The sequence below is a fragment of the Tinamus guttatus genome, unplaced genomic scaffold, assembly GCF_059628265.1.
Source record: "Tinamus guttatus ecotype Peru unplaced genomic scaffold, ASM5962826v1 Tinamus_guttatus_pri_ptg000315l, whole genome shotgun sequence".
Taxonomy (NCBI): domain Eukaryota; kingdom Metazoa; phylum Chordata; class Aves; order Tinamiformes; family Tinamidae; genus Tinamus; species Tinamus guttatus.
The window spans coordinates 858,749-884,396 of NW_028288849.1; the positions used below are offsets into that span (position 1 = coordinate 858,749).

Here is a 25,648-nt window from a genome sequence, read left to right on the forward strand (position 1 = left end):
CAAGGAGAATAGACTAAATGCACATGTGCACACATAAGGAGAACATTCACCATATTAAAATATATACTTCAATAGGAGTAGCAGCCATTTTAGCAGAACTGCACCAAGGGAAATATATGTCCTATACAGAATACTGTGTCCATTATATCTAATACATATATTATTTTAACTGTTTTCACTTTCTTGTATAGTTATCTGTTGTGATGTTTTTGTGTTACTTCGGTTTTTCATTTGCTTTGAGCAGGAAGTTGTACTAGATCTCCAGAGGTCCCTTCCAGTCTAAACTGCTTTATGTTTCTAAATGTAATTACAAAATGGCTTGATGTTAATATAAATATTTTTCATGCATTTAGTTGTCTGAAGCCAAATACTTCTATGAATTATAAAGAGAACAATGTTTGACTCAGTCATTCAAAGGAGAGATAATTTGGGGGCGAAGATAACTCGAACATAAATGATACATTTTTTCCACATTAATGTGTTTTCAGGAGAGGATTTCATAGCTCTGAAGCGGATCAGCTTCCAAGATATTCTCAGGGATGTTTACTTTTAATATTTGAAATAAATATGTACTCAGGATATATTTCAAACATTTTCAAAGATAAGCATGTGCATGCCAATAAATCTGAAAGCTGAGAAATATTCTACAGAATATCATACATAATTAGTGAGTGTGTGCTTTGTATTAATGATGTTAAAGGATAGTTTTTCTGCTATAGATTTGATACAACACGCCTGCAAATATTTCTGCATTGATGGTTACATTAGATAAGGGTTTCATGTTAAAACGAACGTGTGGCTGCGCAGTATTGCTATTACCATACTTCTCTCAAAAGCTGAAAGCGTTTTCGTCACTAATATAAGGTCATATATTATGCCCATGCTCATATTCCTTCCCCTTCCCTCAGTCTTTTCATCATTTATCTGAATGGAAATTTTCTGGAAGAGTAGCACTATAATGCTTAAGATTTTAATGATGGCGTTTAAACAAAATGTTTAGCATAACTGTAGAAGGGAAGAGCAATGCATTGTATCAGATCTATCCTCATGCTTCACCTGCTTTACAATGAGTGCAATTTATGGGAAGAAAGTTTTATTGGCTGTTTCTACTAAGTCAAGTAAGCTGTGAACCAACTTTTACCATAGAAATTCCATAGCTAACAAAAGCAAAATCTTTAAATTTGTCATGCAGTGAAAACTTGTGTTTGCTTGACACAGTGAAAAATAAACATCCTCACCTCATTGTTCTTGTTCAACTTTATAAGAAAAAAATGACGACAAAAAAGCCTGGTTTCTTGGTAATAGTAAATATTTCTTGTGTGGTTGATTTTCTTCTATTGCAAGATTGTTCATTCTTTGTTTCTGTAAGCCTTGCATGGAATTTTCGCTTTTCCTCTGAGAAGCAGCAAGGTACACAGTGCAGCACGGCTAAGCAAGGTGCCTGGTTCATGCATAGATAGGTCACTTCTGCTTTAGGTGCTCAGCCCTTTGCGGAGCGTCATGAGCAGAGGCCACCTCATCTTCCTAACATAGGGGCATGAGTCTTTGAAATAGTGTGTGCATGACTCTGTTAAATCAATGACTGTCCTTGGTTTTTTATTGATGATAAATGCTCTGAATTTCCTTCTCTTCTGGAAATTCTCCTAAACCATCCAGAGAAAGAGGCCAAAAGTTTCTAGCCTTAGTTTGCCGATTTTGCAGCACAAGACCTTAGCGCATAACAGAATTTCAGGGTTCACTTGCTATTTGGAACATCAAATGTGTAAAATGAGGGAAAGAGAGTGCTTCCTTCTTAGTTTGTACGCTACACAAAATGCTCTTAACCGGGTGATTCTTGCAAATAATTAAAGTACTGATTTTAATTAAAGGAAAATGCACAACCTTAGCATGGGTGAACATATGCCAAGCTGTACATTTGTGTGCAAGACTGCTGAAGGTGACACCAGTGAAGGGCGGCTCGCGCAAAGGGAGCGTTACGTTTTAATTTATGCTTTGCAATGGAGCAGTGTGTCAAAAAGTAGCTTATCTTTTGGGAATGTGACCCTGTGAGCCTCCTGTGGTTCGGAGGTCTGCATTACGTCTGCCCTCTCACTTGATCTGTTTAATTGAAAGCATTTGTGTTTCTGCTGTGCATTTCTGGGGTTTTTGTTTGTTTATTTGTTTGACCTTTATTTAGCTCCCCAGACCTGAGCTTCCTTGCCTCCCCTGCATGTGTGTATACGCAGAGTGGAGCTTATACTCAGCCGCGTGTGTTGCTCATGTGACGGTGAGCGGCTCTTAGCCTGGAGAACTCAACTCCAGGATTAGCCTGGCCTAGGATTCTGTTGCTGGGGTTTCTTTAAACAGGGCAGATGATAGTGAGCTGTACAGCTAAGAAAGGCTGAGTACATTTTCTACAAATGTAAAAATTTACCAGCCATAGTCCAAACAAATCCTAGATCACACATTCATTAAATTGCCAAGCGCTTCCTTGCCCTTTCCAGAGGAGCACAAAGCTGATTTCAGCCCTGTTCCATAGTCTTTCTCACCTGTGAACTGTATTCATTCTGTAAGTTATAGTTCCTTCAGGTGAATTAACATACAATACAATGGTATGAACATTGATTAACATTTCAGTATATATATTTTTCCCATCTGTATTGCAAAGAACACAAAGCAACCTCTCAAGGACAGAGATTACGCAAGACAAAATGGTATTATCTGAAAAATGAACTTCTAAAAAATACCCGATCAAAGCATATAGCTCTCCACCTTCTGCATGACTTATATGAGAGGCTCCATTGCTAGTAAATGTCCTTATAACCTTGGTATGATCTGTTAATTACATTACTGAATTAGGAGATCAACAGGTGGACAGTGTCTTCATGACGTCTTTCCTAAAAATTCCTAACTGCAGAACAAAAACACTGTTTTTGTTTCTTTAACTTTCCATGGATAAATTGTTTTTGAAGATTTTAGGAGCCTTTTTAAACAGTAGACACTTTTTCAGCTGACATTCATTTATTTGATTCTTCCCTTTTTCCTTTCCCCAAAACATCTTGGAAGCTAGTGAAAAGATTCAGTGGGACTTAGGCGCCAACCAGAATTTTCTTGCTACATATTAATGATTTTAATGTGTTGTGCAAAATAGAGAAATATGAAATAATGATCTGTATTTTGATTGCTATTTCACTGCTGTATGGAGAGCAATCATGTAACTGTTCCATGTCGTATTTTTATTGTGGAAGTGTTTCAAACATTTTGAAACACTTAGGAAGTGTTTGAATGTCATAACAATTAAGAATTATATAGACATTGCAATTTGACCTGGAGTGGTTTTTTGGAAGCATTGTTGAAAGACACTCATTTTAGCAAGATTTGTATTTAATGAGCTAACACATTTTAATCCATGCACTTCAAAAAAACAAATATTAAGAGAATTTATGATGAGGTTGCGTTTTACTGTTATCTATCTTAAGATACTAACATACATCTTAAAGAGAAGAGAATTTTGTACATTCTGCATGATATTTTTGTGACTGCATCTAAGAGCATGCAAAAATAATCTGTCTTTCAGACCATTCAATGAGGGAAAATCCAGTCATGAGTTTCAGATAATATTCACAGCAAAATCAAAGTAAAATAGCAAAACTACCTCCTTATATATCTTATTTAATGCCCTCTGACTTTGGTAGACAGGCTCATTAATTTTATCAGGTGTCAGATCAGGGCCTAAATCTTGAATCCAAATTTTCTCTTTCCAAAAATAGATTACATTCTTACGTCCTCATTATGGCCTAATTTAAAGTCCCTTGAACCAGACTATTAACAAGTATAACCCTATTTCAGAAAATAATACAGATAAATCTAAAATTCCATTCAGCAGTCACATGGCACTTTTCCTCTTTAGCATGGCACTTTAGAAATGCTGATTAATAATAGCATTCATTAAATGACTCGATTTTTTAAAATTCATCCTTGCAAAAGCTGTGTTCTCTGCAGGGAGGGGGATAGCAAGGGAATAAATCCAGCTCAAGTAATCAGAACACTTAGCCTGCAGCAATTAAACTGAAGAATCGCTTCCCCTTGCAGAATCTTTCTTTTCTTGGGTTAGTGGAGAGATAAAAAGAAAGATGACAGTGCAGTCTGAGCAAGAGAAATAAATTGGCTGGCCTGTAAGGAAAGAGCTGATTAATTGCATATATTTGCACTGCTTGGGTTAATAGGCTGTCTAACAGCCCCTGTCCCTTTTCCGGTTTGTGTATGTGGCAGGAAACGTATGCAAAGTGAATGAGAAGAGGAATTATTTGAATGACCAAAAGATGACAATTTTGGTGGTTTATAGGTCAGATGCAGGAGGCAAGGGCTGACAGCGAGGTTTCCATGCGTTAGCTCTGATCGAGCCAGTCAAAGTGGCTGACACAAATCCTTGGGTCACAAATCCGTGGGTCCTTTTAGACCCACGTCAGGACGGATACACAGTATGAATTAGTGTAGGATTTGTGGTGAGCTGAAGAGCCTTGGATAGTCTTCAATCTCCAGGTCTTAAGCCAAGTGGCAACAAAGTAAGAGGCAAATGTCCTCCATCAGTAAGAGACCTGGATGTTTATCTTCTTGGTATGCAAAAGAAATGGAGAGGGTGAATGCATTCTGTTGAGAGAGGAGTAAAATAACTATTAGCACTAACAGTAGGTTAAATATAAATATCCAAACGTTACTGCCAGCTATGCTTGAGGCAGCAAAGGCAGGCGAAAGCTCAGTGGAATAGCAAGGTTGAGGGGGTGCAGGAAAGGGACTGCAAACATATTAGTCACATAATAGAGTGGTCAGAGAGCATTCCTGAGAAAGTGAGTTGAAAGCAAGAAAAATGATCAGCAGAGGGAGTCAGGAAATACATGAAAAGGAAAAGTTAAGTTTCTGGAAGGAGAGAAACAGGAGGAGGAAATTGGCTGGGTTAAAATACAGCGAAAAGAAAGAGAATCTACCAAGGCTCGTGGATCTGAGAAAGCAATTTACTGAAAAGCTGTGATTGTATCACACCCCAGGGTGATTTTCCATGGCATGCTCAGAATGAACGTATCAAAATGCTTTTTTTCTTGCTTTGCTCAATGCTGTCCAAAAATATTGCTCCGCAATCCTTGTTACTGCTGTGCCCTTTGTCGTTCCTAGTTCTCCTCATATCCTCTTCTTGCAAACCATAGAACCGGCATTTTTCATCTTTTAAAGAAATAAAGCCTTCTCTATCGGTTACTCTTTTAGATATTTGCTACTCAGGATCTCAAATGATATTGACAGTAGCAATGCTGGTGGTTCGCATACGTTCATCGCTCTGTGGAAGTCTGGCGTTTTCTTCCCTGAAACTATCAAAGATGCTCCCTGTAGGGCTTTATCTGCTGTACTACCTGTATTGGAATTTATTCTTAATGAGAAGATTTTAAAAAAGAAAACCAGGGGATGGTTCATTGCATATAGTGGCATCAGCCAGGGTACTGTTCCTCTCTTTGTCATGGTCATGCTGAATACCAGCCTTGTAGCTTGAAATATTTCTGCCTGTTATCATCAGAAGTGGTGGGAGAGGAAAAAGGCTGGTGATCCTGCGTGTGAGGCTTGTGAAGGGAAATGGCCATGGGAGACCCCCGCCTGTTTTTCTGTGCTGTTGCAGCCGTTGTGAGCAAAGTGCCTCTGTGCCTGCAAAGCGCCTTATTCTTTCCAACTTCCCCAGTGATAATTTTTCTCCACAGAGTTTTAAGATGACTTTAGATAAACATGCAAAGAGGTCAAAATCAGCGTTGCTTTCTAGCCTGTTGTCTTATTGAACTGGCAGGCTGGGCTCTCAGTGGGAAGCAGCTGCGGCTGTGGTTCCGGCTCGCAAGTTTTGGGGTGCTCGTTTGAAGCAGCCCGAGTGTGCGATGCTGTAGCAGCTGTGCCAGCGCTCAGCCCTTGACAGGTGATGGAACCAGGCTAATGTGGGGGAGAGGGTTAGTCACAGCAGTCAGTTAGCTCTCTGTGGTGGCATGGCCTCCTGTGCGGGTCCTCTGAAATGCCAGGGGTTACAAATGCTGGTGCATATCCCTGGCAAAAGAGGAAAGGCCTTGGGTACCTAAAAGACATTTTTGGCTGAACCGTAGGAGTGTGATTCAGATGCCTAAAGGGAAACATTAAACATTAAAGACCATACGGTCTCTTGTTCCTATCTGCCCTTCCAGAGGAGTGTGAATCTTCCATAGGTGCTGTGTGATCTCCACTGAAGGCGGTGCAGGCAGAAATCAAAGGGCATCTGAAACAGTGTTAACCATAACTGGACACATGAATTGCTCCCTACTTGCCTAAAAATAAGTTATGGGTTGTCTTTCATGCCTAAATCCCAAGCTCTGATCTAAAATCTCCAGGCCTCTGCTAGAAGTGGTGGGGCGAATATTTTAGTCCAGAGGTTTTTTCACTCTCCCTATTTAATACTACTTCATACATAGTGGTGTTAGGGCCAAGAAACTGCTATACTGTGATGAGGAGCATCATGGTCCCTTAACCAGCTGATGGGACTGTGTGAATTTGGCATCTTTCTTGGTCCTGGGTTTAGACGAGTCTGCTCTTTCATCAGCTTAGGACAAACAAGGAGTCATTGGCTCCTAGAGGGAAGTACAAACTGCTGTGACTTAAGAGTTTCTTCAAATGCAGCGTATGCCAGCTGTTTGCAGGAGAAACCACCCCCTGTACAAACTAACAAACCCTTATCCTCCTAAATCACGTGGGAGTTGGGTTGTGATGCCCCACTCCTGCATTTCGCTTGACATTAGGACATTTCCAGTTCTCAGCACAGGGCAGGGTTCTCCTGGAACAGTGACACCTGAACCCTGAACCTCTAGGTGCTGTGCTAATGCCAATAGTGCCAATTTATTCTGTGTACCAACGGCACTCAGCAACGGAAAATGTCATGTACCAGTGGACTGTTTCTCAGATACAGTAGTGGTATTTCTGTCACCGCTCTAATGTAATGAATACATGCAAATTTATTAGGCTGTCAGTTGAACACGGTGACTCTTACAATCCAATTTCTTCCATACGAATGAAATAGACAGTTTTAGCGTATTTATTAAATAATGATTGAAAGCAATAATACAAGCTCTCCCAATAACAGTCTTTCCTAAAGGGCTGTGAATGATCTTAACTACAAACGGTAGTGAAATGCATAGAACAGTATGTATGTCTGTAAATTTAAATAAAACACGTTAGGACCATGAAGTACAAAATTCACATATATTGTAACATACAGGTACCAATAGTTCTCGAATAGCCTATCTAGCATTACAGTAAGATACAGTATCTATTCATTGCTGTCTAGCTACAAGACATGAACTCATAGGTAGCTGTGAAAAAAAAGTGATGCATTACTTTTATTAGAGCAAGACCTGGGACAGTGTTCTTAGTTTGATAGTTCTTAATATCTGCTTGAGGTTTCTTGTGTTTATAATAGCTTAATTTTACTACTCATGTTCTCTAAAACCAGGAACCCTGCCTCTAATATTTAATAACTGTGCAATGTGGCAAGTCATTTTTCAGAGAGGAGTGAAAATAGAAATGAAGTCGGTGAGGTTACATCGGCAGTGAATTTGTCTCAAGGCAGCAGTGGAGGAATATTTCCGGAAGTGGAAACTTATCTATGATCATTTTATTCTTCTTAATGTACTGGAAGAATAGTTTGCTCTAGTGCTTTGCTCTGAAGGCAGAATCTGCCTTAGAGCAACCATCTATCAGCTTGACCCTATTAAGGAAAAATTTCCTGAATTAAGTAAGGCAGACATGCGCGTATGTTAATGAAATCTTATCATGCAAAGAAAAAGATGTTAAACTTGCATCGTTCAATCGTTAAATAAGCCAACGTTACCATCTTCTAGTCAAAGATTTACTGTATAGTGCTAGCCTGACTGATTCTGCCCTCAGCATAAAATAATGATGGCAGTCTTGCTTAGAAAAATAACTTGCAAATTTTTGGTGTCAGGAAAATCTTAATCCAGACACTTATACAACAACCCATTACCCCCAAATTGTGTGTGTTTAATGTCTCTTTCCCTTCCTTTATGAGTAGAAGTGAGAAGGTAAATATAACTTTTCTCCTTGTCAAGCTGATGGTTGTATTTAATCTTATTATGTAAATCCTCTTTAAAAGTATCAAATCGGGTTTGAGTCTTACAATGTGTAATGTTGCTCAAATAAAATTCAATTTATGTGCAGATCAAAGCAGTTCTGTATGAACCCTGTACGAACCCTGATGAAAATTAGCAATGACGTTTATTTTCGATATCATTCTCACATTCATTATCCCTTCTTCCTGTGACCCTCACAAGTTCTCACCCCTTCAGCTCAGTGTGCAGCGTGTGTCCCCAGCCTTCCTATGGGTAGCGCTGCATAGAGCTTTGCTGACCCTGCAAGACTGGTTGGCAATATATACTTCAGTCCCTGAGACTCTCATCTCCTTCATGCCTTCAGCAGGAATATAATCAAAATAGCAGAGATTCCACTGATAGCTAAAAATTTTCCATGTCTAAATAGAATTTAATAGTATATTAACTAGAACCATAGGTTTATAAAACGCCACACCTGCAATGCAGTCAAATTACTTTATCAGTAGATATTGTAAAGGCCTTAACTTTGAACTGAGGTTGCTTAACTCTGTATTAAAGCAGTATTCAGCAGGATATTGTAAAGGCCCTAACTTTGAACTCAGGTTACTTAAGTCAGTATTAAAGCAAATTTACTGCTTTTTCCATATGAGGTCATATACTTTGAATTAAGTTAAATTAATCCACACAATTTTATGGCTAAAATGTCTTTGTTAATCCCAAGCATATTGTAAAATGGCTAACAACATATTCAAAATACTAAAATCACAGAAAATACAGAAACAATTGTCCTCATGCCTAGACTTTAGCCCTACGTAAGCAGGGCCCTGGATGATCCACTTGATCCTGCCATTAATGGATTCCCCAAGCTTGTGCAAAGGCCACAAGATCCTGGCGAGATTTTAGTGCACAAAATGTGCACCATGAGTCCCCGGGCACTTCCTACCCAAAGGCTAAGTTTGATGCAAAATATAGAAAGGAACTGTGAAAACTCAGAACGAGATTTAGATTAAATATGTAGCTAATGAAGAGTTGAGTGGTATTACTGAGCTGGAATGACTGCAGCTTCTCAAAATGCAGGGATACTGGGCTGTCCTAGGGTTACATGTTATTTGGACAAAGCCTAGGTTACTGATTGAGTTGGGGTGTCTAATACTGATTTGATCTTCCCATACTTGAGTTAAGCATGTGGGAAACATGAGAACTGCTGAGCATGAATGTGTCCAGCATGCCTGTACCGCGTGTGGTTTTAGTTTCTTCCTGAGCTTTTCTTCACAGCCCCCCAAATTTTGCTTCTGGTTAGGAGCTTGTGTGTCTCTGCGAGTGAGTGTTTTTACCTGGAATACTGGGGTGGTTCAAGGCAAGAAGGTTGCTCGGGGCAGTCACTCAGGCTTTTTTATGAGCACATGGCTCCATCAGAAGGCTGGAATTGAGAGTTGGTCTGTTGCAGTTAATATTAAGTGAGATACCAGAGGAAAAAGGTATGTTGCTCTCCTCTGGACATGCAGAAAGAATAAAGCAGAAAGTCTTCCTGTGCTGACTTACCTATTTGTCCATATTCATGTCCAGAATCATGTTTTAATTTTTTTTTGGCAGAGGGATGGATAAAAAATCTTGATTTAGTATATGCTGCATATTGAAGTAATCACAGTAAGTGATAAACAACTATTAATGTGTTTGTGTTGCATATAAAACCACATGCAAATGTAACAGCATTTCAGGCTGTTCTTAAAAAGTGTTTCATATGTTTGTAGGGGAAAAAAAAAGCAGGTCACTCAAACAATTTCTGAAAAACAGAAGAAATGTGTTAGGCTGTACTGCATCTGGTATTAACACAGTAGCGCTGAAACAAAATATGGCAGACAACTGATTAAATAAATACTAAGTGCAAATACATTACAACATTTGAACCCTGAAATTGTATCTAAGTTGCAGCACATCAAATCCTGTTGCACACATTTTGGTAGTGATTTTTTTTATATATTTTTTATAATCAAGAATGTTTTTGCATGATACAAAGTGAGTAATTCCTAAGATCTCACATTATCACAGTAATATCACGGGGGTATCTCTGTATTGTCTCTGTCCTACAAATATCCTACTCCAAATGTCTGACTATACAGCAAGCAACCGCAACAAGCAACCTGAGGAAAAGAATTAACACTTGATAGTTAAAATACATGATTTTCCTCTTCACTGTCCTTTCAAATATGGACACACAACTGAATATATGACATGAGAAATAAAACTTTTAATAAGTATGCACATATTTATCTGAACTTTTAAATAATATCAAAAAGGTCTCTGATTATATTATCATAGTATATATATTATTCATGCTTGTTTGTATTCCATTCGTGAAATTGCATATAGACTAGGTTACTAATTATATTTATTTTTTCCAACTTTCCTGTCTTTCTCTTCCTGAATGATACACTCTCATGATGGTTGCTCTGTGCAACTCCCTAGTACAGCTGCGGTGAGGGGGAATCTGGTTGTTTCACTGACCACAGCAACCGCCTCATCAGGCCCTTCCCTCTCTGTGCTTCTCTTCAGCATGATTAAAGATGGCGCTGCCATTTTGGAGTGTGGACCCTCCAAAAGTGGTGTGAGGCTCCCCATAAAGCAGAATTGGAAAGTTCTGCTGCATGGGTTACCCATGCACTGCATTTATATATACGTGTGTGTGTGTGTGTGCATATGCATATATATATATATATGTATAAATTTTCAAAACTGCTTATCCCTCACTTTCACAAGTATTACATTACTTTCTGGTTCCACCTTTCAAATTTTTTTTTGTTCATTTAAGCATAAAAAACTGTAGTAATCACAATATATATTTTTCACATCTTCAGTTCAGCACAACCGTCTTAAAATGCATATTAGAAGATTCTGAGTTCTGGCAGTTGGTGTTATATAAAGTAACTCCCACTAAATATGAGAAGGACTCTCCTTCTGGGCAGTCCTACGCATACAGCTAAGTCTAAGGGTGGAAAAGGGCAGTGGCATTTATGAGCATCGAATATTCAATGAAGTCAGAAAAGTTCTAAGAAAGCCATTAAAATTACTGCACATAATGTAGAATTAATCACTTTACGTGAAACTGATCTTTCAGAGAGGACTTCTCAATTAAGAAGAACAATTTTGGTGGTTTTACATTCACTGTAATGACTTTAACAACTGATGTGCATTTTATTTATAATAAGTTGAGCTATGAGTTTTGTGGTGGGAGGTGAGGACCACGGCAAGCTCTTAAGTTGTGATATCATTTAGGCTATCTTTATACCTCTGACTGGCCATTAATTGATATTAATGTTATTAATTGTTTCATTTCCATAAAGACATGATGTAGCCCATACCTGAATTCTCCAGCAGATGCAATATGGAAATACTGACCAAGTCACTAATGTGAGAAATGCTTGAACATGTGATTGTATACATGTGGCTTGCTACAAAATAATGCCAGCAGCTGATTAGATTAAACGACATGATGAAAATGGTGCTAGTAGAGTGTGCGTGTTTTCCCTGTACTTCTCCATCACCCTTTTCTTAGTGTCTGTTCTGAATTGTCCCTTCATTTTTTTTCAACAAAGGCAAGTATGCGATGAGGGATCTGGTCCACCGACTGCCAGGCACGAACAACAGCAACAGCTCAGCAAGCAAGGCCATGTCTGATGACACCGTTACTGCCATTTGCTGCACTCTGCATGAAGTCATCACTAAAAACATGGAGAATGCCAAGGCCTTACGAGACGCAGGCGGCATTGAGAAACTGGTTGGCATATCTAAGAGTAAAGGAGACAAGTATGTTTCGCAAATCACCGTGCACCTTTTGTAACCTCTCCGGTAGATATCATTAGTGCTGAATGTGTTTGCCTCTTCCGTGTAGTCATGAGTTGAGTACTTGAGTTCCATCAAAAGCCCAGTGCCCAGGGTGAAAGGTGGCAAGAAACGGACAAAATTAATAGTAAAAGTCTCTGTCGTGGTTCATTTCTGACCTACTTTCAGCAGATGTGTGTAGTTTAAGGAAGAGTTATTACTACAATAAATTCTACCTCCAAGCACTTCCAGAAGATCCTTATAAGCATTAGTTGTGAGACATGATGTACTAGAGCTGACGGATCCACTCTGCAGAAAGAGTGGATGGATCCTGTGAAAGGAAGGAGTCTCACATAGGTTGTGTTATTGCTTCACTTGTTTGGTGCCTGAAGGACATAAAGTCACTGTCCCTCTTTACAGCACCCTTTCCCCAGCCACTTCCCCAGTCTTGTAAGGTGGGGTGTATTAGAAAAGTGGATCCAGGCATTTTTCTAATGCCTTGCTTCTGAGAGAGCGCTACAATATCTACAGGCTACTTGATGAGGTTCCAAAACATGCAAAAATCTTACACACAGCTGGGACATTTTCAGAGCAGCTATGGTTTCATCCTGTCCATTTTCCCGTGTGTGCAGTCTGCACAAAGAGTTCATTCTCTATCCTTCTTCTGCCTGAAAGAGATGGTTCTCATATTTGTCAACCAGCACAAGTACAGTGCAATTTTGTTGGAAAACAAAAAGCCTGCATTCACTGTAGTGTTCAAAAGCTCCTTCCAGTCCACCTCCTTGATGCTGCCAGCACACAGCCTCCCGCAGCGTCAGAGCTCTACAAGAGCCCCGCAAAGGCAGGCCATCGTGAGAAGGGAGGATTTATGCACCCTACACTGGCCTGTGTGACTGGAGCATTGATAATGTAATTTAATCACATTTCTTCTCCTCTACAGTCATTCTCACTGTAAGAGTTAAGAAGTAGAAGTGTAAGAAAGCATGTGATTCCAGTTGTATGAGCTCCCATGCTCTGTTAATTTACTTTATTTGCACTTTTTATTATAATTAAATCTATTTAAAATTCAATATATATTTTGTTAGCTCAAAGGTATGGGTACTGCAAACAGCTTCACATTAATTTTTCTATAGTTGAATGTTTCTTTGATGAGAATAATGCATTTATCTTCCATGTAGAGTATCTGGCAGAGATTCTTAATAGCTCTTGAGTCTGGAATTTTAGAAGTTTTTTGGGCAGTTTCAGGAGGCTCAAATTATCTAATGACATGAGCATGACTGAATGACAGTATTTGGCCAGAATTCCCAAATTCCCTCCAAAACCATGATACTTGTCCCATCTCTAAAGTACTTTGAGTTATAGTCATGCCTTATTTCTGTTACAGGTTACACAGTTCTAGAACAAGAAAGTCTGTCAACTCACAGTGATAGTGTCTCTTAGAAGAGACTTTTGTTTTTACCTTTCAGAACTCAGCACCATTGTTTCGGTTTGGTTTCATATAGGAAACCTATTATTTAAAATTCAAAATAGCTAGTCGATGATCTGACATACTCAGTTTGATTAAATAGAACCCTAGAATATCAATCTAACTAGCCTGGAGTGATGCATTTGTTTCTGAACACAAGTCTGGCCCTGTGTCCTCATAGAAGCCTAGGGCACAGGCCGATCAAGGCCGGGATTGTCATGGTGGCCCAGCTGGCCCTTGGAGCAGGCCCAGGGCTTCGGCGCGTTCCCCGTATGATGACATGATAAAACTGATGTCACTAGGCTCATATTGGCCAAACCAAGGGCTTCTCCGGGTTCCTGTTTCTCCTCAGGATTCCCAGCACGATTGGCACCGGTGTCTTCTTGGTTGCTCTGCGCTAGCAGCACCCCACCTGCCAGTACAGCTGGGAGGGTAGTGAAATGATTATGCTTGGAAGTGTTCAGCAAATTCCCATTTATTCAGCAATTACCCACCCACTGCTGTATTCTGGGTGAGAAATGGGGAAAAAAATACCAAATTAATTACTAGGGGAATACCATATAAGCTAATTGAATTGACTCTGTTATCAACATTATTTTACAGCTTTGTTGTCTGTGTACCTGTGGCCCTACACAGAGGCCACAGAAGGTAACAGGACCAGACACATATCCCGGCTGCTGCCCAAAACAGTAACATATGTGGCTGGTTTTCTGGTTTCTGTTTTGTTTTGCAATCCTTGCCTTTTTCTGAGTAAAACATGAATCAACTCAATGACTGCCACAGGCTTCATCACTCTTCACTTCAGACCTTGGCCTTTGCAAGGTTTTCTAGGGCTCTGCTGCTTCATGTGTATTACTAGAACAGCATAAGGGTTTGACTGCCCAATGTATACACCCAAAAAAGTGGACTCTTGCCCTGTCCTCTCCATTTTGACCCTTCCTCACTGAGCTGAATACTCACTACTTTTTTAAGAAAACATATATATTATCTATCCCAGGAGGAATATATGATTCCAGCTGTCTGCAATAATAGCTCAGAGCTTTTTTGAAATTTTTCTGAAGGGAAAGTCGATGCAAAGTTGCATATTTCTCTTGACATAAATGTTTGCCATTCTTCATGTGTAATGGTGTATGCAAGATACCAGTCCAAATTTGTGTTCCAGATGAAATTCATGATGTGAGTGTATAATCAGCTGTATTTCTGTGTCTTGACTACTTGGCAGCTGCAAACACAGTGCTCATCACCCATCTAATGTGTTTCTTCTGGCCACTTGGAAGAGGCACTTCATGCCTTGAGCACTCTGCCATGACTTAAAGTTTGGCAGACTTAAAGTGTGGCTGTAAATTCTTGCCGCTTATACCAAAAGTTGTAGCCAGGACATGTTCATGGATGTACTTTATGCCATATCCTCAACAGTATTCTGTTGCTACCTCTCCTATTCCTCCTGTCCCGTTCTCAACGTGAACCCTTGCTCTCAGTGTATTGAGGAACATATGTATTGCCTCTCACTGAAGAATTAGTGATATAGAAATAATGTGTGTTATCCATCTTTAAAAAAATGTTAGTCTCCAACAGGCTAAACAAAAGATCTTACAGCACTTTGATAGCACAACTTTAAATGTGGGTTTAAATCCATAGCAATGTATCTGAAAATTGGGATGAATGGAGTCTTGTGCTTAACAGTCTCTTTCTCACCCTTTCTCTCTCTCTCTCTCTCTTTTTAATATATGTATACAACAGGCATTCGCCAAAAGTGGTGAAAGCAGCATCTCAGGTCCTCAATAGTATGTGGCAGTACAGAGACCTGAGAAGTCTCTACAAGAAGGTAAGGATTGGGTTTTTTTCCAGATTTGCCTTTTTTCATACAGTTACTGAAATTTAGAGGCTGAGAGACTTCAGACCAAACATTTGTATGAACTGGAAATTCACCTAGTTTAAAATTTCAGATACTTTGATCTATAGGATTGTTTCTTCCATTTCTACTTTTAACATAGAAATAGCTTACAAAAAGTGCAGTGTTAAAAGAATTGTGAATTTGATTTTCATATGAGTGCTTACAAAAGAGATCTGGACAGCCTTAGAGAGTGAAGTCCTCTGTTTGCAAAACAAACCCGTGCAAACTCTCCTACTTTACCTTTCCTATTTCTGCCTTCCCACCCTGTCCTAATATCCTCCCTGAGAATATTAGCAGATTTCCAGCCTTTTGCCTTCCAGATTTCCTCATGGGATTGCCAAAAAGGCTACCAAAGGGAATGGTGCTTTGGGACCAATGTGCAAATGGAGCTGTCTTTAAACTTGTTAGATTCACAATCAATGAGCTGGCAGATGTAGTCTGTATAGTCTATAGCCTATATAGTGTCCATATAGTCCATAGTCTATAGAAAGCACCATACCAGTCCCACAAGTCCCCGGCCCTCTTACATATGAATTGCAATACTGGTAATATGATCCTGTGAAACAACAACCTGTTGACTAAATGACAACATATCAAAATAATTCTTACAGACTATCTGTAAACACAGAATCACAGAGCAATATAACCATCAGCCTGCAGATTTTTTTTCTTGAAGGTCTTTTTACTACATGGAATTTTACAGCTATCAAACCGATGTTTGTATTTGTAACCTCAGCAAATAGACTTGAGACTTCATGTGGCACAGGAGTTCATGTCCTGACTAAGAGTAAGGCATAAGGATGATGAAATGAGGAAAACTTCACAAATGGCAGAGTCTGAGCTATCTATATTTAGCATGAGAAAATAACAGATAACTTGTGAGAAGTGTATGTGCCAAATAAATCTGAGGCTGGCTCAGGCTGATCTTTGGTTTGAAATGCTGTTCTCTTGTGTGCCTCCACTCTTGCTTGTGTCAGCCTGGCAGATAAGGAAGGTTATCGCTGAGTCTCTCCCATTTCTCGCACCCAGTAGCCTCAAACACCCCAACAGCCCTAGAGATGTCTTAGGCACAGACGTTCCAAGTAAGGAGATGGAGCCCATGGAGAGCTGGAGAACCCCTGAGCTGGAGTCTGTGTTTCTGAGGCAGTCACTCACCTGTGTGCATAGTCTGACTCCTGCACACGCGGGCTGCCCTCTAGAAGCTGAACTTCATTGCACCTAAATCTTTCGGAGGTTCCCTTCCCTTCCAACCCTTTGACTACCTGTACATGAAACGGAAAGGCAGTTTCTGGGGTTGCTCCACGGATGATCTAATCTATGCTCTGTATGGGTTTTGGGCATGTTGCTGCATAAAGAACTCTGCTAGCTGCCAAAGTGTGCCTGGTAATGTTCTTCCATGTTCGGCATGCTTGGCTACTCGGTACACTGCACACTTGAAAGAATGTGTTCTGAGGCCACAAATATTGAAGTAGTTACCATAATTTAAGATCCTCATGTTTGTTAAAAGACATGCAATAATCTTTATGATGCCATAATATTTATAAAATTTGAAAATGGTAGGTTGTTTGTTACACTGGATGTCTATTTTTTACTAATGATGGGGAAAATGATTTTTTTTATATTAGGACAATTGCAAATTTGCATTTTTGCCAGTAAGGCAGCTAATCATGTAATATAAATATACTTGGTCAATACAGTCTTTATTTTGTCCCATTAAAATACTTAGGTCTGTAGAAATGAGTGAACATACAGCTACTCTGTTATGATCAGCACTTTTCAGTATTCTGCACTTGCATCACCATCAGCAATTTCCTCATATATCCTGAAATACCTGTACAATTACTTTCGGAGAATTGGTAACATTCAGAGAGGCAAAATTTTGTATTGTAACACAGGCAAATGACAGTATCACAGTAGAAGCAGTAGCACTTATTTTTACTCTTTGGGGAGTAGTGTAGCTGAATAGTTCAAACCATGGTATGTTTTAAGAAGTGTGTGTTTGCAGTAGAGAAGGTAAGGGAAGATGACAAGATTAAACGTATTATCCTTTCTATTAATGAAATGAAATAATACATTTACTGCTAGTACAATAGTGATTAGTCCAAATACATGGCTGTATCAGAAGAACATGACTTCTGCACTCTTCTATTTTTCCTCAACTTCACAAGCATCTGCCATCCCTGGCGGGATATAAACTGCATGACGGAAAGTTCATCCAGAGCTGGGGACCAGTGTGGTAGGTCACTTGGTGACTTGCCATGCCTGTTAGAGGACTAAAGGTCAAGATCTGCTGCACCCTGGGATCCCCAAGATCCTGCAAAAAAAAAGGAGAGTTGAAGGTTTCCGTGTTACTTTCGTCATTTGCTTGCTGGAGCAGGGACACTGTGTGGCACTTCTAGAGAAAAGCTGGAAGTGCTTTTCAAATAGCTTTTACACTGTGTTTGCAGAGCTGTGTCACGCTTGGTACCCTCCACCAACAGGTTCTGGGACCTCCCATCCATAGTTGGGTGGTGGCTTTAATTGGACACACCAGCTTGCTAAACTGAGCAGAAGTGGAAGAGGTGCAGAAGGGCAATTTGAGTCAATGCTCAGGTCTGTGAGTGAGGTGGTGGTGTTTGCCACACACTGTAGGCTTATGCTTTGGAAAAACAGAGAATTTCACCCTCTGGTGTTGCTAATTTGGCACAATACCTAGAAAGTCCAACAAGAGGAAGTAATGAAAAGCATAAATGTTTCCTGTTGCTAAAATCAAAGAAAAAATCTTATCAAAACAAGGTAAAATGAATGCAGTCTTGAGGTGAACTTGTCAGCCATCCGTCACTATTCCCTCAAATGTCAAGGGTCTTCTGCTCTACCGCAAAGGTACTGCTCTGATGTTTTGTCCCAGTTGGCTGATTCTCAATTTTATCTTAAGTAATACTATTTTGGGAAGCCAGGGAGTGATAAGAAGCCATGAATTATCAGTGCAGTAGAACTGAGAGGGAGAAATTCAAAGAAGTGAACATGTCACTGTGCTTCTTAAAGCACTTGAACTACAGTTTCTAAACAAAATATTCATACTCCTATCCTCTAAAGAGGAAAGCATGGTTTGGTCCCATATAAACAATGTTTAAATCGATTAGTGTGAGTAATTTATAAATACTGCTAGAGCAAGGGAGAAAGAAATCATCATCGTAATTTTTCGTCGGTAGGTGAAGTATCGTCTCCCCCAAAACTGGCTTAAGAGTCATGTCATTTTCCTACTTTTTTTCTGCAAATAAGGTTTACATTTTCATGGGCAGATGAATGATCATTTATGCTCCAAGTGAGTAACACTGGCTCGCACTCCAATCTCTGATGTTCTAGCTGGCCGAAAATATAGGGACACCTTGGAAGATGTGGCCATGACCATAAGAGAGCAGGTTCCAATTAGCCACAGATGGTCGATGCTGTATCTCTTGGTACTCATGAAGACAACCAACACAAGCTCTTCAACACAAACAGCTTGTTAAATTGCAGGAGAAAATTTACACATGCAAATATTATCAAACTCCAGAGCAAAAGGGATGGGCAAAAAGGAGGCTGAAATAAGCTAACCAGAAAGAAAATTTATTAGCTAAAAACAAGCTTCAATTAGCACTAAGTGCATGTAGTACTAAAAGGCAAGAGAAACTGTCACTAAGAATATATTACCTGTCAATTAGCTTGCCTTGCCTAACCGCTTAGGCTACAACAAAATATCTGTTTATGTTCTGACATTATGTCTGCCTTTATTCTGCCAGCAACAATGTAAGCAGAAATCACAATTTGTAGAAATCTCTTTTTCTGTTTACTCATATAGGTTTGTGTTCTGTATGGAGAAATAGACATGTTTGTCCTGTTCACCTACAGTATGAATAAAGCCACACTAAATTATTTGCAGTGAGGGCAGCTATTAAAGGCAGTTGTCTTTCACTGAGTGCAGTGCCATTTGCAATAGGGAGCGTGTTGTGACAAGCATTTAACGAAGTGGAAGCAGTGGCTCCGAGGACGGCCTTGTCTGTCGTTGGCAGGAAGAGATATTTAGAATTGCCGGAGGCCTTAAAAACTCTTAAGCCAGGCAGGAACTAGAAGACGACTCTCTTCTCTTGTGCCTTTCGGAATAATAAACTGATGACTTAGTGGGAAGGGAAGTCCCTTATTGCTAAATGTTCCATGAAAATTACCAGCAGTAAACTTGAAAATTCCAGTTACGTGATTCTAAAATCTGAGGTCCTTTCTCAGGTAAAATATACCTTTTCACCCTTTTGAAATATTAATTATATCATGCTATCCTGAAGATTTGGAACACAAAACTTGGATTGCTTCTGGTAATTCTATACATGTTTAGTCAGACATCCTTAAAAACGGGTACTGCCTTTAGGTCAAATCTATCCAGTCCAAATGTCAGTGCCTAACTTAAGCCCCACATTAAGGATTTAAATTCCAAATGCAGAACCTAATAGTTCCTCAAAAAAAAAAAAAAAAGGTGATTTGACTTCGATGGAACTATTCATGTGCTCAAATTATTCATGAACATGTGTATTTTACTGTACTTATCTTTCAGTGGAATTTAATGTGCTTCTGTAAGTTGGGGAGGCCTTTTTTCAGATGAGTGTGTCACCCTTTTAGAACAAGGATGGATTAATTCAAGGTAGTATCACCACTGTAATTTAAATCTGGAATGACTGTAGAGAAAAGGCATTGTCTAGAGCCCATTTCTATATAATTATGTGAAATACAAGTACCTGATTAATGATTGACTGGTTGGTTGATTTATGGCAGTGGGCGGCCCCAAGCTTCAGTGTGGAGGACAGAGGATTTTCACCTACCCATGAGTCTGGGTCATGGCACTCTCAGCACATTCCCTCCCAGAGCCACAAAACCAGAATCTATTCCCAAACTCAGGTATTCTGGCTGTCAGCTGGTCAGTTTGGAATTGTTATGTTTAATGCATCCTTAGATTTGTGCCCAGGAGACTTCTGCAGAAGACAGTAACAAATAGTAAGAATTAGCACAACTGAGCATCTTGCAAGAGCCCTTACTGAGTTTTAGACATCAGCCTTCCATTTAGTTAACCGAGTATAGTCTTTTATTTTTTTCCCCCAGAGAAAATGTGACCGTGTGGCCTTATTGTAAGAACAAAACAGCATCTGCTGCATGCATACAACATGCAAGTAAATCCATGTGTAAACCTTTACACATATGTATTTTATTTCTGATAAAATCCATAGAGAGCATGTGAATCTGTGTGTTTCTGCTGATCACATAGGACATAGCTGTTATAATTTTCCTTCCAGTTTAATTTGTTTTTCTGATGAATTTGCTTATAAGAGAGAAAGCATCAGAGATTATCTCTTTTAAATAACTCAGACATAAATATTGTTTAAGGTTAGGGTAGATCCTTTTAAGCTTTAGTTAACAAAAATTTGATTTTTTAAAACCACAACATTTTGTCATCTTATGTGTGACACTGCTTCTTGTTAGTGAAGAAAATTCATAAATTCATTCTAAATAAAGGAAATGAGAAAATTATTTGAGTAATTCAAGCTTTCTTAAAATGTCACCTAGGTAATTCTGGAAGAGATGGATTGTATAAACAATATAGAAGTTATATAAGCAATACAGAAACATAATAAATAATGTTGTATAAACAATATAGAAGAAATTGAAGAAATACATAATTTTCTCTCTCTTTTTTTTAAAAAAAAATCTTGTTTCAGTCTCTTTTTTGCCTAAAACCATGTTTCTTTAAATGAGTTTTAACTGTGACACTTTATCTCATGGCAATGCAGTTAAATGCCTACTCATGAAATGGTCATTGGTTTCAGTGCCAGAAAAGGGGAAGGTATCATTAGAGGCTTTTTCTGTGATTTATGATTATCAGTTATACATTATATGCTGTATATTAATTTCCAGGGTTCAGAATAAAATGTAGATATGATTTCTTCATTAAAGTATTTTCATCAGGAAATAGTAGCTGCAGACCAAAAAATAATTTATCTTTACACGTTCTTTCTTAGGGACACAAAGCCTCTTAAGCAGGGAATGATATGTTAGTCTGCAATATTCCTTGTTCTTTTTCAACCTGATATAACTTTTTTCACCACTATTAGCAGTAGGCTGCATCACTGTGTAGCATAAACTTACCTAACTTACCTCGTCTTTTTACTGCATCTGCTGTGCCAGAGATGGGTTTTCTAAAGAATGACAGAAAACCTTTTCAGATACCTTTTAAAATGTACTTGTGTTTTGTTGCTGGTTTCCTGTTTAAATAATGATTGGTCTGTCATGTTTAGTGCGTAACAGACTTCACCTATTTTTGTCACTATGCACTTGATATAGCTAAGACTTGGTGAAATTCTCCTCAAAGGCTTACTTAATGTGCAGCAGTCGTGTTTTGGGTTTTATACCTTTCACTGTAAAACAGTTTCCACGTTTACTGTTGAATTTTAATTAATTAGCAAAAATCTTAAAATCTAGTCTACGCTGAATTAAAGATTCAGAACGGATAATGGTATTTCCATATATTTCAGGCCTATGTAGCTGAAGCCAGCCTTTGCCTGCCCTTCTGTTTTGGTGGGAACTTTTATACTTAAAGGCATCCAAAAAAAAATCAGTTGTACTGACTTAGCCAAATTAAAGCCTAACTAATTCCCACCCTTTGAAAATACCTGTATGTCTGCATGACTATATACCTATATCTTTGCAGGTGTATATGTGTGTGTGTGTGTGTGTGTATGTTGTTTGTATATTTTTGTGTGTGTGTGTATATGGATGTATCAATGTATGTCGTTTGTACGAAAAATTCATCCCTGACACCAGACAGGGCTGAAAAACCATGGCTGATGCCACTGTCTTTAAGCAAAATGTCTGAACAAAGTCACTTTGGGAATTCCTATACGAATAAACCTGAATGAACGGTTTGAGGTATGATCTTTGAACGTGAATGCAGCTCTACTTGTGAGCATTGCTTCACCCACTGGTGTCTTGAAGGTGCGCTGGTGCTTCTCTTTAACATGCAATATTGTAGCAAGCCCTATGGCTTAGCAGGGATTCCTCTAAATTGTCGGTAAGAGGTGTGAGGAAACGCGTTGCCAGCAGGTCGAGGGAGCGGATCCTGCCCCTCTGCTCAGCTCTGGTGAGGCCGTATCTGGAGTGTTGGGTGCAGCTCTGGGCTGCCCAGGACAAGAGGGATGTGGAGCTTCTAGAGAGGGTCCAGCAAAGAGCCACGAAGATGGTTAAGGGACTGGAGCATCTGTCGTATGAGGAAAGACTGAGCTGGGCCTGTTTAACCTGGAGAAGAGAAGATTGAGAGAGGATCAGATCAATATGTACCCAAAGGGTACTTATGTAGGGAAAATGGAGCCAAATTCTTCTCAGTAGTGGCCAGTGACAGCACAAGGGGCAATGGGTACAAATTGAAATACAGGAAGTTTCATCTCCATGTGAAGAAGAATTTATTTCCTGTGAGGGTGACAGAGCACTGGAACAGGCTGCCCAGAGGGGCTGTGGAGTCTCCTTCTCCGGAGATCTTCCAAACCCGCTTGGATGCCACCCTGTGCCACGTGCTCTAGGTGACCCTGTGTGTGCAGGGGGGTTGGACTAGATGATCTGTAGAGGTCCCTTCCAACCTCAACCACTCTCTGATTCTGTGATTCTGTCCTACCATTTGCACCCCAAAAACACTAGTTTCAACAAGTGGTAAAGGAATTATCGATAAATAATAGATAAGATGAATCATACATATGTGTGATACTAAAAGATCCTTAGAATTGACAGTGATTCTCATAGTGAGCTCCAGTAGACTTATGTGGGAACCACTGGGGTTTTACTTGAAAACTCCACTCCATTTTTAGGTGTCTAAGTAGAGATTTAGAAGGCAGCAATTAAATCTTTCAGTTCTCTAAAGTCTGTCTCCAAAGTCCTCCCCCTTTTGAACTTCTCTGGAGAAAAGAAAATTCAAAACGCAGCAGTCAGCGTCTTTGACTTGGAGCCTTCTTTCTGAAAGGAATTGTATAACTGAAGTTTCTAAAATATCCATAGGTCTAGAGATACAAAGAGGCATCCAGAATCTGAAGGGGTATGCATATGTGAAAGGTCACATCTACAGACTCTTTTTCTTCTCAAAACTACAGTATCTCAGAATAAGGTGAGGTTTTAATAGTTGAGTAAAAAGTGAACGCCTGACAAATTCATTTATGTCCTTTTGGACTGGGACCTTTTAACTCTAGTTAAATAATACATTAATATTTTGGAAACAAATATAAACATTACTCAATGGCAAACAAAGTTAAGCTAGATTCAAAGGGTCAATACAGAAAATAACCCGAAGTCTGGGTCATTGTGCATATGTAAAGATAAAAACATTGGTTTTTATTGATATACACTGAGTTGAACCATTTTTATTCATGTCAGTTTTCTTCCACAGAAATCATTCAAGAAACATGATTTCTAGCATTCAGAACTAAATGTCATTCTTAATTAACTTGTATTCTCCATGTCTGCATACCTAGGTTTAGACAAGCTGAAAGCACATTTGCAGTAAAGAGAATGGGCAATCCAAATGAGAAACTGAAAAATTAGGGTGCATTTGGGAAACTCAACGGTTTTCACAGCAAACTTGAACTGACGTGTTTGATGACTATTTAGCAGTTTTGCAAATGAATCAGACCAATCCAACTTTCACTAATCCAGGAACATGCAAGCAGCACAGGGAGGGTGCAAGTGTCAGATTAAATTTAGTATTCTGGTATTCAAGGCAGGTTCTTTTCAGAGGAAAATGGTCTAGCTGTGATCCATAACATTGATCATCTTTTGCTGATGTTTCCTGTATGTTGCTGTGCTCAACCATGATTCTAGTTCTGCTGGCTCCTATACAGAGATTGAAAATGTTTTTTCACTTGACCAATACATGTAAATTAAGTCATAATTTCATTGATTGAATATTAAACTGGTATGTTGATACCCTACTTTCAATTCTTTGATTTTCTACATGAACTAATAAAGGATGCTGAAGAAATTGCTGGGAAGTACTCCATTCTTCTTCCCTCTTCTTAAGGCTCTTAATGGAATACAGATATGGCCTAAATATGTCCATCATTTCAGACTCTGAAAACGAAATCTGGTATTTTGAAAGGAATCTCCCTAATAATACTTCGGCTTTGTCTGAATTGTTTTACTTCCCTTAATCACTGAGATAGCTTATCTTGGTAAAAGAGTTACAGCTTCTTCTTATTGGAAAAAGTAGAAATGCAAAGTTTCATTGAAAGTCTCTGAATTACCCTTCACTACTTTTAGCTCTGCGAAGTACTTTTAGAGAAAATTGTCGTTCTTCTGAAACTACAGTTGTAAACTTCTGTGCAATAGGTATTCTGTTTAGAATTGATAGAATTATGTCTGTCTTTTACTAAACTGAAAACTCCTAAAACTATTCTGGTAAAAATGATTATGCATTTCTCTTCCTTACTGTCTGAATTGCTAAATAATCTATGTTTAAGGGTACAGAAATCATACAAAGACTAGAAATCATACAGCTTAATAACAGCCATTCAGCTCTGTAATTATCTAATTTAAGTGTACTTGTGCAAGAACTCTGAAACTGAAACCAAAGATAGTATGAGAATATGTACTGATTCTTTAAAAGTGGCACTAATTCCTTGATTGTCAGAGGCTCCCACATTTGGATAAAATAGTCCCCAGTTTTTCACTCTTCAGGAAGCACAAAATCTGAATCGGTCTAGATCACAGTCAGGATCATTAGTCCTGCTATGTTATTCACCATGACAAAAGATAACTATGCAGATATTATTCTAAAAATGATTTTATTGGGTTTTATGTTTACAGATAGAGTGGATAAGTTATGTGGGGTTTTTTTGTTGTTGTTTATCTTTTGTTTTGATGCATACAATGTAAGAGATGTTGATTTGTTGCTTTTTTCTGACCTTTGTAAGGCCTTAAGGTCTGATCCCAGACATAAAATAGAAGAGTATTTTTCCTACTTTGTAGGATTTTGTAGGCAAGAGTCGGAGTTTGCATTTCTAAGGCATAAATTTCTTAAGATAGGTTAAGGCAAGTTAACATCTTAAGATGCAAGCAAAATTTTTTGTGTGATTCTCTACAATTTAAGCTGGAGCTCATACACTTTATACAGTGGAAAATAAGGAGGAAAGTTCTAAGTTAAGAGTTAAGATACTGTGATCATTTTTCACAAAAGAGATTAAAACAATGACATTTCTCTATGAGAGGAAAGTGGTACTCAGAAAAGTGAATTTCTTATTGCAGTATTTGAGATGTTTATTACTTAGGTGCATATAACATCAGCAAAATTAATAATGAATTCTCTGTCTGTAGCCCTGTCCTTCATGCTTTGCC

At 38.9% G+C, this 25,648-nt stretch overlaps 1 protein-coding gene across 3 annotated transcripts in view; it reads left to right on the top strand.

Annotated features, from left to right (window-relative positions):
- CTNND2 (catenin delta 2) overlaps nt 1-25,648 on the top strand; it is a 550,669-nt gene that overhangs the window by 501,765 nt on the left and 23,256 nt on the right. For 2 of the 3 annotated variants that reach the window (XM_088528913.1, XM_088528912.1), the window contains exons 17-18: nt 11,693-11,903; nt 15,124-15,208. In XM_088528913.1, coding sequence (XP_088385039.1) covers nt 11,693-11,903; nt 15,124-15,208 — 296 coding nt within the window. Of the gene's footprint in view, nt 1-11,692; nt 11,904-15,123; nt 15,209-20,059; nt 20,183-25,648 lie in introns of all 3 variants that reach the window. The other variant, XM_088528914.1, reaches the window with a different exon arrangement.